Below are 15,997 nucleotides of genomic sequence, written 5' to 3'. Positions count from 1 at the left end.
GAACCACTAGTAGTTTTAAAAGTGTCGTTTTTCAAGCTCGCTCGGTCAATTCCTTATTAGGATAATTATTTACATTATTTGGGAGTCTGCTTCAATCGTTTTCTTTTTTTTTCTTTCAGAAAAATAGAAATCAAGAAATCCGATGTAAACTAAGGAGGAGTCGATGTTTACGTTTTTGCTGGTCGCCAACTCGAAAAAGGGGGCTGAATGCTAGCGTTTTAGATTATAACGCGTTTCCTGGGCGCTCACCCAAAGCTCCTGCTTTAGATCATGTAGAAAAACGATAACCATAACGCGATAATCACCGACGGAACAAAGAGAATGACGAGCGATCACCGAGGAAATGAAAAGCGATCACCGAGAAAATGACGAGCGATCACCGAGGAAATGACGAGCGATCATCGAGTAAATGACGAGTGATCATCGAGGAAATGACAATAGATCACTGGGAAAATGACGAGCGATCATAGAGGAAATCCGAGTGATCATCGAGAAAATGACAAGCAATCCCCGAGAAAGTGACGAGCGATCATAGAGGAAATCCGAGCGATCATCGGCGAGCGATCCCCGAGAAAGTGACGAGCGATCATAGAGGAAATGCAGAGCGTGCCGAGGACGCGGTTAGTGTAGTAAACGTGGTTTTTGGTTTTGCATCATTTTATTTCCCACTGCCAACACAATATTAAACCCTCGCAAAAGTAAAGAAGAAATTAGAGATATTAAAAACAATATTATCAAGTACGAAAAATAAAAGACTACCGCGCTCCAATCAAAAACTGAAAGAACAAAATATAAATCAAATAAAACATTTCTAGAAAAAAAACTGAAACGTGAATAATTTTTAAAAGTTATTAAAAAGTCTGCAAGCCTTTTATTTCTTTTGTGATGCTCTTTTCTTGTCCCGCATACATCCATCACATTGGTGTCTGATTTTTTTCAATTTTTTCGCCGTATTCCTACACTTACAATCTTTCTCGGTAACGACTTATATCCATTCTCATTAAAAGCCACTCCTTTCCAGCCATAATAACCTTTCCAGGCCATTCGGTAATAAGGGCTCGTATTATCGTTTTGCCAGTTTAAACAAGACTTGTGTTTCCCTTCGTGGAAACCACTAACGAAAAATCCCTCGAACAAAATTATGTCACATATTAACAGCTGATATGGATTGTTATAGGTTGATGCGACGCCGCTCCCCGTCCATAATCCGTTCGTATCCGAGGTTGTAGAGTAACTCTCAGAGAGTTTCATCATCTGTCCATCGTTGCGCCTGAACCACGCATGCGCAGATAAGCTGAAGAAAATTACTTCGTTGAACTGGAGAGAAAAATAATCATAAAAATAGGATGCATAAGCAAGAAAATAGACATATCTATGCGTGGTTAACCTGTGGTCGCCGTGTTATGCCGCCCCTGAGAGACAAAGCGTGCACGTGATCAATCACGCGATCACGTGTCTTATGGGTGTCTTGCGTCATTTACTTGAGAGCATTTTTCATTGTTTGAGCAGCCTCCAGACCACCTGTGGTCTGCTCCGTATCGAACCTTACAGCATTAATAAAGACAATGTTTGGTCAGTACCCATCCGTGCCTCATAGGTACGTCAGGTTATAATTCACTTCCACTCTACTATTGCACGTGATAGTCTCGTGTTTTGCAGTTGGTCCGATACCCAACCGTGCCACGGGTGTGTCGGGTCATACGTCACTTCCGGTCTACTGTTGCACGTGATAGTCTCGTGTTACTCACCTCCAATGGGTTGCAGCTGGTTCGATACCCAACCTTGCCGTATGGGTGTGCTGGGTCATACGTCACTTCCGGTCTACTTTTGCACGTGATAGTCTCGTGTTACTCAGCTCCAACGGATTGCAGTTAGTTCGCTACTCATGTATGCCGTACGGGTGTACTGGGTAATACGCCACTTCCGGTCTACTGTTGCATGTGATAGCCCCGTGTTACTATCTATGCCGTATGGGTGTGCTGGGTCATACGTCACTTCCGGTCTATTGTTGCCCGTGTTACTCACCTCCAATGGGTTGCAGTTGGTTCGATACCCAACAGTGCCGTATGGATGTGCTGGGTCATACGTCACTTCCGTTTTTGGGTTTGCCAGCTCATCGCTAGTGTAGCACATGGTCCAGCCACCGCCCTCTGTCGTCATATCACAGTACGCCATGAACGCGTTGTCATGACTACCAGCATCCGGGTCAAGGAAGAACATGCCACTTGTCAACGAAGGGTAGCGTGTGCGAATATCTTGACAGTCGGTGCCTGTGATACGATGATAGGATACTTTTAATTAATTTTATATTAATTTGCTTTGTCTTTTTTGCCGTCCTTTCATCTTGATATTTGAAAGCTTACCATAAATAGTGTCGCATCTTTTGCCGTCACCATGGTAACCTTGCTTGCACGTGCACGTGTATGAACCTGGCGTGTTGGTGCACGCGGCGTTCACGTGACAAGCTGACGCGTTTGTGCACTCGTCGATATCTTTGATGACAAGATATTAATGTTTCGACAGGGGCTCATAAGTAGGGGCAATCATCTGTATTATATGTGCCACGGCGTTTCCGAGGATCAGGCTATTTTAAGACGCGCGCGCACGAACGGGCCAATCAGCTACGTTGACGTTGGTTGCGCGCGCGAGTGACGTGAGGCTGCACGCGCAAATTTTAGTTAGAAAGAATCCTTTTTATCCATCATCCATTCATCGGTTTTGTTTGTTCAACAAAAGAATTGAAAGCCAGAATTCGTAGGCAAAGTTGGATTAATATTGAAGAAGAGAGCAACGAAAGTCAAAGAAGTACCGAAGAGAAAACATAGCTTTTTGTCAGACTGCGCGTGAAGTTGAGCTCACCCAAAACGTCAGCACAAATAAAGCTTCTGATAGGCTAATCCGCGCGTCTTAAAATAGCCTGATCCATATCAATATTTTGGTGACCTTTAAACCTGCTCGGTCAATCTCTTTAAGGCCTGGGTCTCAGGGCATTTCAAGATTAGTGAGATAAAGATTTGACCAAGCGATCAATTTTTTCTTGACAAATTCTCGCCGCGAGTCTCAAATTGACAGGAATCAGCATTTTTCACCATGTTTTCTGGAGATTAGGGAGCAAAAAAAGTTTAGCTCTTCTAAATATGGGCACCAATGCCCATATAAGGTAATACAAACGAAGGACACTATCCATGGGGAATATGTTTGATATGCTAGGAAACGCTGTGACACCTATATATTACCAGAATGTGGGGAAGTTGATTGCCCCTACTTATAAGCCATTGGTTTCGATAAGGAAAAGTTTATTTAAATTACCGAGGGGAGAGGGGCGTCAGGATTTTGATAACAGTGAGGGATTTGCACCCCCCCCCCCCCTTCAGGAGGAACAAAATTTTCCATCCCCCACCCCCCTTACACTTCCCCATATTTTCGGTGCCCCCCCCCCCCCCCCCGCCCCTCCAGAACACCAAAGAAAGTAGGAGCAAAGGAGGGAACGGCAACGACAATGTCAAAGGAACGCGAACAAGAGATTAGCTGCAATCTGGTCAGAAAGTTGAGGGGAAAGAATTCGCTGAAAATATTAATTCAGAAAAAGTGAATGCATTCAAAGGTGCGACTCAAGGTGCGACTAAATCAGACTAAATCCAGGTTATTAGCCTCATAAAGGTTGATGCTATATACGACGCAAAAAAAGCGAAGCTAAGCACGAGAAAGGAAAGAAAGGGAGAGAGGAAGACAGCAAATCAGACATTAGCGAGGATGTTAATGACGAAGAATGAGAGCTTAGCATCACTAAATAACATATAGCGGAAACCATGAAAAAATATATAGAGAGTGTATAGGCTTACTATACGCATCCTTGACTCCTGGATTGTGCCAAATACCCCCCCCCCCCAAAAAAAAAAAAGAAAAAAAAAAAAGAATATGAGACTCGTTAAGCGAAGAAGCCTGATTTGACACTTGGTCAAATTAAATTAATATACTTTCGACGCCCCCTCTTTAGACCTCGGAAATTTCTCGAGCACCCCCCCCCCCCTCGGGATAATAAATGAACTTTCCGAAGTTTACTTTTATCATATTGTTTTGCCTTTTAGACCCGCACTCCCCGCAAGCCTGCGGCTCTGTGAAATTTACCATCGCATTGGATTCCTGTAAACCCTGGAGGACACACACAGCGATGCATGCTGGGTAAATCCCCAGGGTGACACGGGACACTCGCGGAACACGGATTGCTGGAGCAGCCATTCTGACGGAGTAATCGAAGCTTGTTTAGTATAAAATAGGGATAAGTGGCCCTAAAATGATGTGTGTGGTACGCCATGCGCATAACATTTCAACGTCAGTGTTAGGGAAATAAATTGACCAAATACAGTTGTCTCAAACTCCATCCTTCGCGATTACTGTTTTCCTTCGAGTATACTTTTCCATGCATTTCGTCCTATAAGTTATCAGATGTCAAATGAGCTTAGATTTAAAAAATAAAAAGGTATTGCTGACTAAGGCACGCTTAGTTCCACAAAGCGTCGTTACTAATTGCTGTGAAAGCTACTACATCACCTCAGTGGCTATATACGCGAAGCCGTATATAGCACAGATCATCGGCACCAGATCATCGGGGTGCCGCACATGATCCGAGGAACAGAGCTCACACACCAAGTCCCCGCTGCTTGAGGGCCCGTGATTAATGGACCAACAGTTGTCTGTCAGATAACACTTCTTCTCGCATTCGTCTGGATCAGTTACATTCACAATCTCGATTACGTGATTGATCAACGATCGATTTGTTGTTGGAAGCGCGAACGAAAGCGTCCGACACTGAGCATCTGTGTAATGGACAAAATAAGTAAGGGCCAAAAAATGTTTTGGACAATTAACCGCAACCGAAATCATTGCTCTTTTTTGTAAAGTTTGGTCCAACCAAAAAAATAAAATATACTTATAATTTCCTCTTTCACACGGTTTTACGTTTCAATAGCGAGAAGCAAAAAACATCTAAGCAATCTTTGGTTGTTCCGTATAGACTTGCTCCAAGTCGCTCTCAGCAAAGCAACCTACAGGGAGAGATGTACAGAGAGGGGGAGGGGTCTTTGCGAAAGTCTACTGACCGTAATTCCCGAAACACCTTCCCTATTTATATGATTAATTTGTATGGACACAATGCTAAAGATACATTGCTTTGACGCATCAGAAGGGTGACCTAAAAGCATTCACCACTGTTCACTCTTAGGCCAAGTAAAAGCATTCATCACTGTTCACTTTTAGGCCAAGTAAAAGCATTCATCACCGTTCACTCTTAGGCCAAGTAAAAGCATTCATAACTGTTCACTTTTAGGCCAAGTAAAAGCATTCATCACTGTTCACTCTTAGGCCAAGTAAAAGCATTCACCACTGTTCACTCTTAGGCCAAGTAAAAGGATTCATCACTGTTCACTCTTAGGCCATGTAAAAGTATTCATCACTGTTCACTCTTAGGCCAAGTAAAAGCATTCATCACTGTTCACTCTTAGGCCAAGTAAAAGCATTCACCACTGTTCACTCTTAGGCCAAGTAAAAGCATTCACCACTGTTCACTCTTAGGCCAAGTAAAAGCATTCACCACTGTTCACTCTTAGGCCAAGTAAAAGCATTCATCACTGTTCACTCTTAGGCCAAGTAAAAGCATTCATCACTGTTCACTCTTAGGCCAAGTAAAAGCATTCATCACTGTTCACTCTTAGGCCAAGTAAAAGCATTCATCACTGTTCACTCTTAGGCCAAGTAAAAGCATTCATCACTGTTCACTCTTAGGCCAAGTAAAAGCATTCACCACTGTTCACTCTTAGGCCAAGTAAAAGCATTCATCACTGTTCACTCTTAGGCCAAGTAAAATCATTCATCACTGTTCACTCTTAGGCCAAGTAAAAGCATTCATCACTGTTCACTCTTAGGCCAAAAGCATTCATCACTGTTCACTCTTAGGCCAAGTAAAAGCATTCATCACCGTTCACTCTTAGGCCAAGTAAAAGCATTCATCACTGTTCACTCTTAGGCCAAGTAAAAGCATTCATCACTGTTCACTCTTAGGCCAAGTAAAAGCATTCATCACTGTTCACTCTTAGGCCAAGTAAAAGCATTCATCACCGTTCACTCTTAGGCCAAGTAAAAGCATTCATCACTGTTCACTCTTAGGCCAAGTAAAATCATTCATCACTGTTCACTCTTAGGCCAAGTAAAAGCATTCATCACTGTTCACTCTTAGGCCAAAAGCATTCATCACTGTTCACTCTTAGGCCAAGTAAAAGCATTCATCACCGTTCACTCTTAGGCCAAGTAAAAGCATTCATCACTGTTCACTCTTAGGCCAAGTAAAAGCATTCATCACTGTTCACTCTTAGGCCAAGTAAAATCATTCATCACTGTTCACTCTTAGGCCAAGTAAAAGCATTCATCACTGTTCACTCTTAGGCCAAGTAAAATCATTCATCACTGTTCACTCTTAGGCCAAGTTAAAGCATTTATCACTGTTCACTCTTAGGCCAAAAGCATTCATCACTGTTCACTCTTAGGCCAAGTAAAAGCATTCATCACCGTTCACTCTTAGGCCAAGTAAAAGCATTCATCACTGTTCACTCTTAGGCCAAGTAAAAGCATTCATCACTGTTCACTCTTAGGCCAAGTAAAAGCATTCACCACTGTTCACTCTTAGGCCAAGTAAAAGCATTCATCACTGTTCACTCTTAGGCCAAGTAAAAGCATTCATCACTGTTCACTCTTAGGCCAAGTAAAAGCATTCATCACTGTTCACTCTTAGGCCAAGTAAAAGCATTCATCACTGTTCACTCTTAGGCCAAGTAAAAGCATTCATCACTGTTCACTCTTAGGCCAAGTAAAAGCATTCACCACTGTTCACTCTTAGGCCAAGTAAAAGCATTTATCACTGTTCACTCTTAGGCCAAGTAAAAGCATTCATCACTGTTCACTCTTAGGCCAAGTAAAAGCATTCATCACTGTTCACTCTTAGGCCAAGTAAAAGCATTCATCACTGTTCACTCTTAGGCCAAGTAAAAGCATTCATCACTGTTCACTCTTAGGCCAAGTAAAAGCATTCATCACTGTTCACTCTTAGGCCAAGTAAAAAAAAAGACGTTAGTGTCCCCGCCCGCATCCTTTTTCGAGGCCGCATCAATATATTTTTTATTTAGTTATTTTTGCTGCTTTTTTCATTGTTTGTTTCTCAGAAACTCAAATTTCGTGCGTTAGCGGTGCCTGGGCACTGAAATAAAGGCAGACGTTCCCGTTTCAGGGATTTTCTAACGATGTTTTTCGCCCGTTCGCAACATCGCGGGAATTTCCTTTGTGAATCGTACAAATCTTTATAAACCAAAGAGAAAAAATAAAATACAAAATAATAAATAAAAAGGCCGCATGCTCCCTATTTTGATCTTATTAGGACGCTGAAGATGTTTTTATTTTAACTTGGCCTTACCTGCGCCTGCATCCAAAACAAAAATAAAAGGAAAACGAAAAAAAAAAATGATGTGATTTATCAATTAACTCACCTGCTCTACCGTATGTAGCCAGAATGCACATAACAGCGAAGGAAATAGTCGAAAGCATACTTGCAAAAAAGGCAAGCTATCTGCTCATTCGAAAATGTTTACTAAACTAGCAATACAAGTAGCAATAGAAATTTCTCTTGGCTCTTATCCAACTGACACCGAAATGTTTTTTATTACACCTATTTTTATAAATGGCAGGTTTTTAAATTAATTAAAATTATTAATTAAACTAGTTCAAATTGGGTTCTGGCCGTTGACAAAAGGTTCAAAGGTGACCACAATCGTAGAAACAAAATGTCCGAGGAAAACACAAGGAGTTATATTAATTTGTCGGCATGGCGAAATAATCTTGTGTGCGCGCTTTATGAGTTGATGCTAAAGAAACCACGTTTTCGTACATTGGCTATTGTTTCCTTATTCAAAACATTGATACCGTGAGGTTGAAGTGCTTTTTTTGGGCTATTTTTATTAGTGAATTATATCCTGATTATCCGCTATTTATTAACGCCGAGACAAATTTTAATAACACTTTACATCAAAATTGAAAAGTGTCCCGGGACAGGTTGTCGTATTTATTGCAGGGAGCCACTTTGAATCCAATGACCCTGGGACTTGCCACAGCCGTCCCCAATTAAGGATTCTTAAAACATTAAAATGTTATATCTGTCTTTGACAATATGCTGCATGGGTGCACAGGTATAAATACCTTATTACACTAAATTTTCGTGTTACTTTAATTTCGCGATTTTAAAAGATTCGCAAAAATAAAGTGACGCGAAAATAAAGTTTTGCGAAAATAAGGATGCTTTGGTAAGGAAAAATCGCGAAAATAAAGTGTCGCGGAATATCGCCATCTCAAAATCGCGAAATTTTGTCGTCGCGAATATTAAGTGTAATAAGGTATTATGTAAGAAAAAAGACAAGCTTTTTTAATAAGAAAATTCCCTTTCTGGGCGGCCAAGGCGTCGCGCGTGCTCTTGCCATCGAAGGCCTCAAAATCAAGGTTCGTTTAGCCCTTTCTCGTACAGTTCTAATACGCGCGCGCATCAGAGCAGTTTGCGTGTAGTCTGCGTTTTTTTTTTTTTTTTTTGCATATTGTGTGTATAGCTAGCCTTACTAAACAGCTAAAGGAAGCCCAACGACAATGTAGCTCCATAACTGATACTGTAATTGGCCCGGTCCGTAGTGGCTCCCCGGGTTTTGTTTTGTTAGATTTTGTGTTGTTGTTTATGGCGAAGTCAAATAAATAAACAATATCGTTATCATTTATTCGCCAGGGGTATTTAACATGCACACAAATAGAAAGGTTGGAACAAAATGTGATGATCATAAAAAAGTATTAGTTAAAAGAATTCAAAAAGCAAAAAAGGGATTTGGGCTTAAAGTTACAGGACTGTAACATCTTGTTGTTCACCAGGAGTTGACCTCATGCGCCCGTTGCTGTGGTTGGGCCAACCCTTGTTCATAATTTGGAAATTGTGGCTATGGATTGTTTTATCATGAAATATCAACTTTGTTCTGATACAGTACGATAACGAGTTCCGTAGCAGTCCTATTTCCGTATCACTCAGCATTTGTTTTTATCATTTTGCCTCGATATGAAAAGTTTCAGTAGGCTTAAAATGCGTGCGAACGTCTAGGATATTGGAATCCAAAAATAGTTGAGCTCTCGTGCACGAAAATTAACAAAATAAATCACCAAATTCCAGGTCTCACCTTATCCTGATTCTCTACATTTTTATTTGCCATTTTAGTATTTGTGTGGGTTGTCCGTGGTACGCTGTTAGCAGAGCTTTGTCCTGTTTGTTTCTATCAGTTTACTTATCCGTGTCGCGAGTCTGTTCTTCCGCGTTTTCGTTTGTACGAACGAGACCGCGAAAGAACAGACTCGCTACACGGATACAGCGGTCGCAGACCATTTTTTTACGGGGGGGGGGGGGGGGGGGGGCTGAAAAAAAAAAAAACCGGTTGCAAACAGTAGAAGCATAACAAAGACAAGAGGAGGCAGAATGGCTTTATTATTGCTCATGGGGTCATTAATCTCTTTACACCTTAAAGCCACGGCTCTTACGGCGACCACGAGCACGCTCAAACTTGCGTCCCTTGGACCTCACAAATGGCCTGAGAAAAACAGACATCAAGTTAGTCCAATTTGAAAACCAAAACTGTTTTTAACACGTAGGCTGTTTTTTTTTATCTGAGATACAGAGCTGCTATTATTACTGGTTTCGCCCCATTGCAGGTTCTTGAATTCCGGATCCTAGTGTGTGGATTCCGGATTCCATGTGGTTTTTTCCCATGGATTCCGGATTCATTTTTTGTTTTTCAGGATGTTTGTATTCCGGATTCCAGCTCAAGTCTTGGATTCCAGGTCCTAGTGTGTGGATTCCGGATATCAAGTCTCATTTTTCATAGATTCTGGATAACCTGTCATGGGGCGACTTGTTTTGTTGTTATTATTCAGGTTATTATTATTATGTTATTATTGTTGGTGCTATTCAGCTGATTAGTTGAGCAATCCAGGTCTCCACACCAGCTGTGGCTTGAAAATTTTTTATATTATTTTAACAGCTACAGGCATCAGATATCACAGTGTCATCAAAGCACAAGGCATAGGAAGACCGTCGTGACAGATATCATCATGTGTAAGCCAAATTTATTATGAAGTACAGGGTCCGTGGAAAAGTGTGTGGGCAGACAATTGAAAAAAATTAGTATACTGAAAACCGAAAAAGGAATAAATCATAGTAATAGACTTGTTTCTGTTGCAAAAATTGGTGGGGCCGCAGCCCTCCAGCGCACCCCCCTCCCCTCCCCATGGTGGCTGAGGTATCACCAACTAAAAAATATGGTGTTTTGGGAGAATGTTCAAAAGTAGCATGTTACACTTGTTTTCAGTCACAGAAGCACCCTCTACCTTTCATTTATGAGTTACAACTGTGTTTTGGTGGACGTCAATGAAGACTTTTGAATTTTTCCAATCTGTATCTGTCATAGCCTGATGTTCAGCCAGGGCTTGGCTGCATTTCACTACAACCCCTTGGCTAAAAATCAGGCTAAACCTGTCACAGCTTTAGATTGATCACAGCCAAAACAAGTTCAAAGTGCATAGCCTTCTTAGCTACTGTTTTCAAGAAAATACCGATAAACACAAAGCCAGAAATTGAACAAAGTTCGAAGGGGTTTCTTAGCTTTGCGTTGTTGTTGATTTAGTACGTATGTATCTCGTCTGCTTTTTTAATGCCTGGACTTTTTTGGAGCTCTCTTATTGGTTAGCAGTCTAACGCCCGCCGTAGCTGCAAAATGGCTTCCCTCACCAAAAAACAATCAAAGCTCAGAATTGAAAAACACAAGGTGCACATGTGACTGAAAACAAGTTTCTTGTAAAAAAAATTGAACACTATATCAAGGACGGACTGGTTTAGATGGTTTATAAACTGCACAGAATTTCAAAGATGGACCAGGTGCAGAGTTTGGTCTGGTATTAACAAGATGACTAAATGATACTTACTTAGTGTCACTGTGTGGGACACCAGGAGCAAGTCCCATGTGGCGCTCAGCTTCACGAGCCTTTCTTGGCCCTGAATAGAAGAGTAGGAACATAAAAATCATGGCCGATAACAACACACAAGGCTAGTTATAGGCATGGCTGTTGACAAGCACTGTTGACAAATCACCAAAGTATAGAAAATAAAAAGTAAAATGAGTGCCTTTCTGTCAAAATGGGTAAGGTGAAAATTTCTCCATAATTTGAGTTGGGCAACAGGAAAACCCAATAATTGGTGGTCTGGGGCAAGTATTAAGTCAGGCAGAAAGGTTGTAGGCCTTGATTCAAGAATTGTGTTGTGTGTCTAGTAAAATCTCTTAAAGGCAAACCAGTAAGAGGCATGACATGCTCCTTGCATCAGATATCACATTGTCATCAGCTGCTATTGGCATTAGAAGACCGTCGTGACAGATATCATCCTTTGCAAAAAAACTTTTATAAAGTGCATAATACATTATTTAGAGGCACTATCCCGAAGAGATTGAGCCACCACAACCCACAACGATAAACGTAGAGACCATTACTGTTGGTCATGTTGGTTGCAATAAATGTATGCAACAGCATATCTCACCTTGCAAGAGGACAGTGTTCTGTCCCAGGGGTGCCCTTAAAGCCAGCTGATCAAAAGTCAAGATTTCACCACCAGCTTTCAGAATCCTGGCACGAGCTGTCTCAGAGAAACGCAGGGCACAGATCTGAGGATGAGAAATACGAAAAAAGGAGAAATCAATGGGAGAATGGCAAAAAAAAAACTTTTTTTTCCTTGTGTCAAAAATCTGTTTTTAATGAGTTATGATAGAATGTTGTTTGGCAAAGGAAATCCACACAATAGCTTGATGTTTATATTTAGACCATACATCATTCTACAATACTAGGCAAATGAGTGCTCTGCTCCCTAGAAAGAGGAAAAGCTCTTAACCCTTTCGCGCCCAGATACGGAATTTTCCGTATTTTGCTGTATGCCTCTTTGTCATTGGACAAAAAGACAAAAGGACTGCCTTATATGGAAACCTAACACGTGGAATCGATAGAGCATGAAATTCTGCACGTTTCTCTCTTACAGCTCAAGTCAGTACAACGAACTGTTCGTCATGAAATTTTTATCCAAAGTTAAAACTTTTTCGCGCGTTCGAAATCCATCCACGACCACGGACCTTGCCTTTAGATCATGGACTTGACTCATGATATTTTGGGTGATTTTGATAGCGATTTAAAAGAGTTTTAAGGCCTGGGAGAGACAGATTCACAATCGGTAAACAACGATGGCCGTGGGCTATTTCTAGCAGAAAAATGTCTGTATTTTGCGACCCAAAGACCAACTTTGGTACAGAACTGGTACTGCCATCGAGGAACAAGAAGCTACTCCATTCATCGGACCGAAGAATCATCCAAATAATGACTTTGAACTTTTTTTTTTATATTTTCATCATTCTGAATTGATTTAATTTCTTGTCAATCGAACAAACTTGTTTGAGGCGCTTCTAAATGGCAAAAAGGAAACGAAGAGAAAGATTCTGAGTGGTTTGAGAGCAACAGCGAACGATGCACGAACTAGCGGTGAATAAATTCAGCCACCATCTCGGTATTTTTGTAAGTACTCGTGGCACGGACTATTGCCAACAATTCGCAAATATTTAAGTGTTTCTCGTCCAGTTGGATATTGCAAAACCAATAGCAGCAAATAATACTTTCTTGCAAGCCTATTTTGGCCGCATCTGAACAACAATGCAGAAAATTCTTCCCAATACCATCTTGAATTTGTTCAATAGTCACCACTCGTTCCGCTCGATGATGTTCTCAAATCCTCGTGTTGTTGTGCTATACTTGATTTATTCACAGATTATGGCCAATTGTCAATCAATTAGACAATCATGAGCAAAAATGGACAGTTGAGTTTTGTTCAATCCATGAAATAAAGCCGCTAAAATTTAGAAATGAAATGACCATGCAAGCCGTGCTTTTATTGCCGCCATGTTGATGCTGTATTGTGTAGAAACGGTGCTGACATGACTATCACAACCAGCTCGCTTAAACCTGAAAAATAGCTATGTATAATGCTTGGATATGCTTCCCTAAAGAGTTAACTCTGAATCTTTGAAGTTAATTTGATGTAGTTTATCTGAAAACATGCATAAACTGGAACTAACAAATGACGAGCATGCGGTTAAATTGCGCTAAATTCAAAAAAGTTTGTCTTTGCCTGCTTATAAAAATTGTTGCAATACAATATTTGGAAAACCAGTACTTTATTCCGATCAATAATTATGTGGGCAATATTTGTTCTTACTATGTCGGCCCATGAAATTCTAAGGAAAAAGAGAAAATCTATAAAAACTGAAGACCTGGTGTCATTTTGTGTGCGTCAGTCAAAAAAACTTGGGCGTGAAAGGGTTAAAAGGTTGTCCCAAGCAATACTGATAAACAAGATGGTGGATCCAATTGTTCAGAATAAATGCAGCAATATTTTCATTTGTTTTGCAGCTTTTCAGCTATTTCAACTTTTGATTACGTAAAGTTGCATTGTCACCAGTTTACTTCCGGAGGTCCGACGGAAACCTCAACCGATAAAGACAAAAGAATCTATTCGAGACATTTAACAGGCTATCCGCTCTAAATTATCAATCACATCCTCAAAGAAACTCCCAATAGACACACTGCTTTCTATATTTTGAAATATTTTTCGCGTTTCCCGTTAAAAAAAAAAAATCGAAAATTGTCATGTAATCGACCAGTAGTAAACAGGTGATAATGCGACTTCAATTTAATACTGAAAAAATTCTAAGCTTACAAGCAGTCAATCGTTAAACAATTTCGCTATAGCTCAATTGAGAACTGTGGCACAGGTTTTTTTTTACTGCCTAACCTTTTCAATTAGTTTTTCTAGAAACAGAATGGAAAGACAACCTATGTATGAGTAGGTAGGGTATCTCTACTGGATGCATTCACACAGTTATAGTTAGTCCTAGCCTCTTCCTGGCCCAGCAATTTGACAGAACTGATGGTGTGTGCCGGCACAGTTTGCACAAAGCTTTAAGTGCTTCTCTTATTAAAGGGAACACCGTTTGAGCAAAATGTATATTATCTGTGTCTCGCTTTCCCGAAAAAATAATTTGATTTCTATCAATGCTAAATATTTTACTTTAAGGTAATACCGGGGGTTATCGTTTAGTCTGGAAATCGCCTAAAAGTATATCCATACCAAAGATCGTACAAAAATATTTGTAGTCGCCGATTTTCAAGAAATTCTGCCTTTTTATTATGCCAGACTTACCACTCTCTGAAATAAACCCAATAAAATGGTCGAAACCTGCACCTTCCCGCTAGGAAGCTCAGAGGACAAGACTTCCAAGCGTAGGTGACTTTTCAGTTTGCGCGGTTCAAAGCCAAATCGTAATCCAGCCAAAACACCACAAACTGACAAAGCGAATTGCACAACCGCAATTCTATGTTTTGTTGCTTTTCGATGTACAGTAATAAGAGGTCTTGTTTCACTCGATACATGTCTCATGCTGCGAACTGAGCAAACCATCCATAGCACCTCAAGTCAGTATCCCACCCAAACAAAGCATGCTGTAGCTCGACAATATAAGGTTTATAGGCCCATATAGAGCGAAAAATGAGGCTTATTACCAAAGTTGAAATTTGACAAGTTTGCGTGGCTCGCAGATTGCGGGTATCAGATTTCACATGTTTCCACAGATTGACTCGAAAATATTTTTCCTATAAACCTGAATAACTTCTTAAACTTTTCCGTAAGTTTCAAAGGAATTTGGCTTTTTGTGTAAAAGATATCACAATTTCCAGGAAATAGCCTCCGGTAGTACCTCAAGTCATCAACCCATCCATCCAATGAATTGATGAATATTAGATGAATAAATGAACAAGATTTACTTGAGAAATAATTACCTTCAGTGCAGGGACCTCAAAAATTCTTTTGTCATCTGTGATGCTACCCACAACAACACAAATCTTGTCCTTATGTCCAGAGGCCTTCATCTTACGCACCTAAACAAAAACAATAGTAATCATATTTACAACTTAAGAAGTCCAACCTTTCTTAACTATAGTGATAGTAAAGTAACACTACTTTACAGAATCAACAGTTCAATTTAAAAGGACCAACAAGACCGAAACAAAGCCAACCTTTTAAAGCATGCTGGACAAAACAGAAATAAAAACGAATACACTAGTCGACCTAGAAAAGAGATTCCAGTTATAAGGGTATAATTATTTTCCGTTATGTTTTATGTACCAGAACTTTATAGAACTAACATAACAGTAAAGTTTAACACAATACACTGTGAGACGCCTGTTTATGTAAGGCATGGATGAGGAGTGAATTTTCAAACTTACCAGACGAGCAAGAGAGAGTGGTGGTCTCTTCGTGCGACTCATACACAGTCGTTTCATCACGATCTGGTTAAACTTGGCATTGGTGCGGCGAGACAAGAAGCGGTAAAGCTAAGGGGATAAGCAAAATAGAGTTTACTTAAGGGAACAATAATGCAACTAAAAAAAATAGTTGCACCAAATCGAACCTTCACAAGCAGCCTTATGTAGACATTCTGCGACACCGGCTCCCGCCGATAGTTCTTCTTTGGGTGCTTCTTTTCGATGTCTATCCCCTAAAAAATGACATAGAACCAAAGACAGATAACCAATATGTCTATTTATTGCTATTACATTGGTGATTTAAAAAAGATGGCTTCGGATTTCCCTGGATAATGTTTGCGTTTTACACGACATCGTACTCACCATTATGGAGGCTGAAGAGGACGTGCGTGTGCAAAGCACCGTGGGTAGTGAGTTCGGAGGCCTCGATATCAAAACCGTCCACAGGAGCCCCACACGAGAAAACTTGGTGTTTTCTCAGCAACAAGAATTGTCATGGCATTCTTAGCAATCAAAATATGCTTTA

At 40.5% G+C, this 15,997-nt stretch overlaps 2 protein-coding genes and 1 non-coding gene across 3 annotated transcripts; all 3 read right to left on the bottom strand.

Annotated features, from left to right (window-relative positions):
- Nucleotides 1-851: 851 nt before the first annotated feature.
- LOC5520615 lies at nucleotides 852-9,472 on the bottom strand. The gene is made up of 6 exons (XM_001640394.3): nucleotides 7,533-9,472; nucleotides 4,552-4,817; nucleotides 4,129-4,240; nucleotides 2,364-2,492; nucleotides 2,026-2,270; nucleotides 852-1,317 (listed from the first exon to the last, which is right to left on the bottom strand). The coding sequence occupies exons 1-6, from the start codon at nucleotides 7,588-7,590 to the stop codon at nucleotides 937-939; spliced, it is 1,191 nt and encodes a 396-aa protein (XP_001640444.3). The 5' UTR covers nucleotides 7,591-9,472; the 3' UTR covers nucleotides 852-936.
- Nucleotides 9,473-9,532: 60 nt separating this feature from the next.
- LOC5520504 (60S ribosomal protein L18) lies at nucleotides 9,533-15,929 on the bottom strand. The gene is made up of 7 exons (XM_001640395.3): nucleotides 15,835-15,929; nucleotides 15,618-15,704; nucleotides 15,433-15,540; nucleotides 14,986-15,084; nucleotides 11,651-11,774; nucleotides 11,044-11,113; nucleotides 9,533-9,653 (listed from the first exon to the last, which is right to left on the bottom strand). Exons 1-7 carry the CDS (start codon nucleotides 15,835-15,837, stop codon nucleotides 9,578-9,580), a joined length of 567 nt encoding a protein of 188 aa, XP_001640445.1. The 5' UTR covers nucleotides 15,838-15,929; the 3' UTR covers nucleotides 9,533-9,577.
- Nucleotides 11,428-11,505, bottom strand: LOC116603998. Its single transcript, XR_004290859.1, has one exon. It is a non-coding gene; the product is annotated as a small nucleolar RNA SNORD35 (small nucleolar RNA).
- Nucleotides 15,930-15,997: the final 68 nt, after the last annotated feature.

This window comes from Nematostella vectensis, chromosome 12 (assembly GCF_932526225.1).
Source record: "Nematostella vectensis chromosome 12, jaNemVect1.1, whole genome shotgun sequence".
Lineage (NCBI taxonomy): Eukaryota > Metazoa > Cnidaria > Anthozoa > Actiniaria > Edwardsiidae > Nematostella > Nematostella vectensis.
Note: the sequence above shows the minus strand (reverse complement) of the source record. Positions and strands in the feature narration are given on the sequence as shown.

Excerpts from the sequence above, each read along its gene's own strand:
- LOC5520615 (XM_001640394.3), bottom strand. The coding sequence starts at position 7,590 with ATGCTTTCGACTATTTCCTTCGCTGTTATGTGCATTCTGGCTACATAC. Across the intron at positions 4,818-7,532 it reads GGCTACATACGGTAGAGCAG|ATGCTCAGTGTCGGACGCTT; the intron begins GTGAGTTAATTG and ends TCCATTACACAG. Across the intron at positions 4,241-4,551 it reads TCGCGTATATAGCCACTGAG|AATGGCTGCTCCAGCAATCC; the intron begins GTGATGTAGTAG and ends TTACTCCGTCAG.
- LOC5520504 (XM_001640395.3), bottom strand. Across the intron at positions 15,541-15,617 it reads ACATAAGGCTGCTTGTGAAG|CTTTACCGCTTCTTGTCTCG; the intron begins GTTCGATTTGGT and ends TTATCCCCTTAG. Across the intron at positions 15,085-15,432 it reads CACTCTCTCTTGCTCGTCTG|GTGCGTAAGATGAAGGCCTC; the intron begins GTAAGTTTGAAA and ends GTTTTTGTTTAG.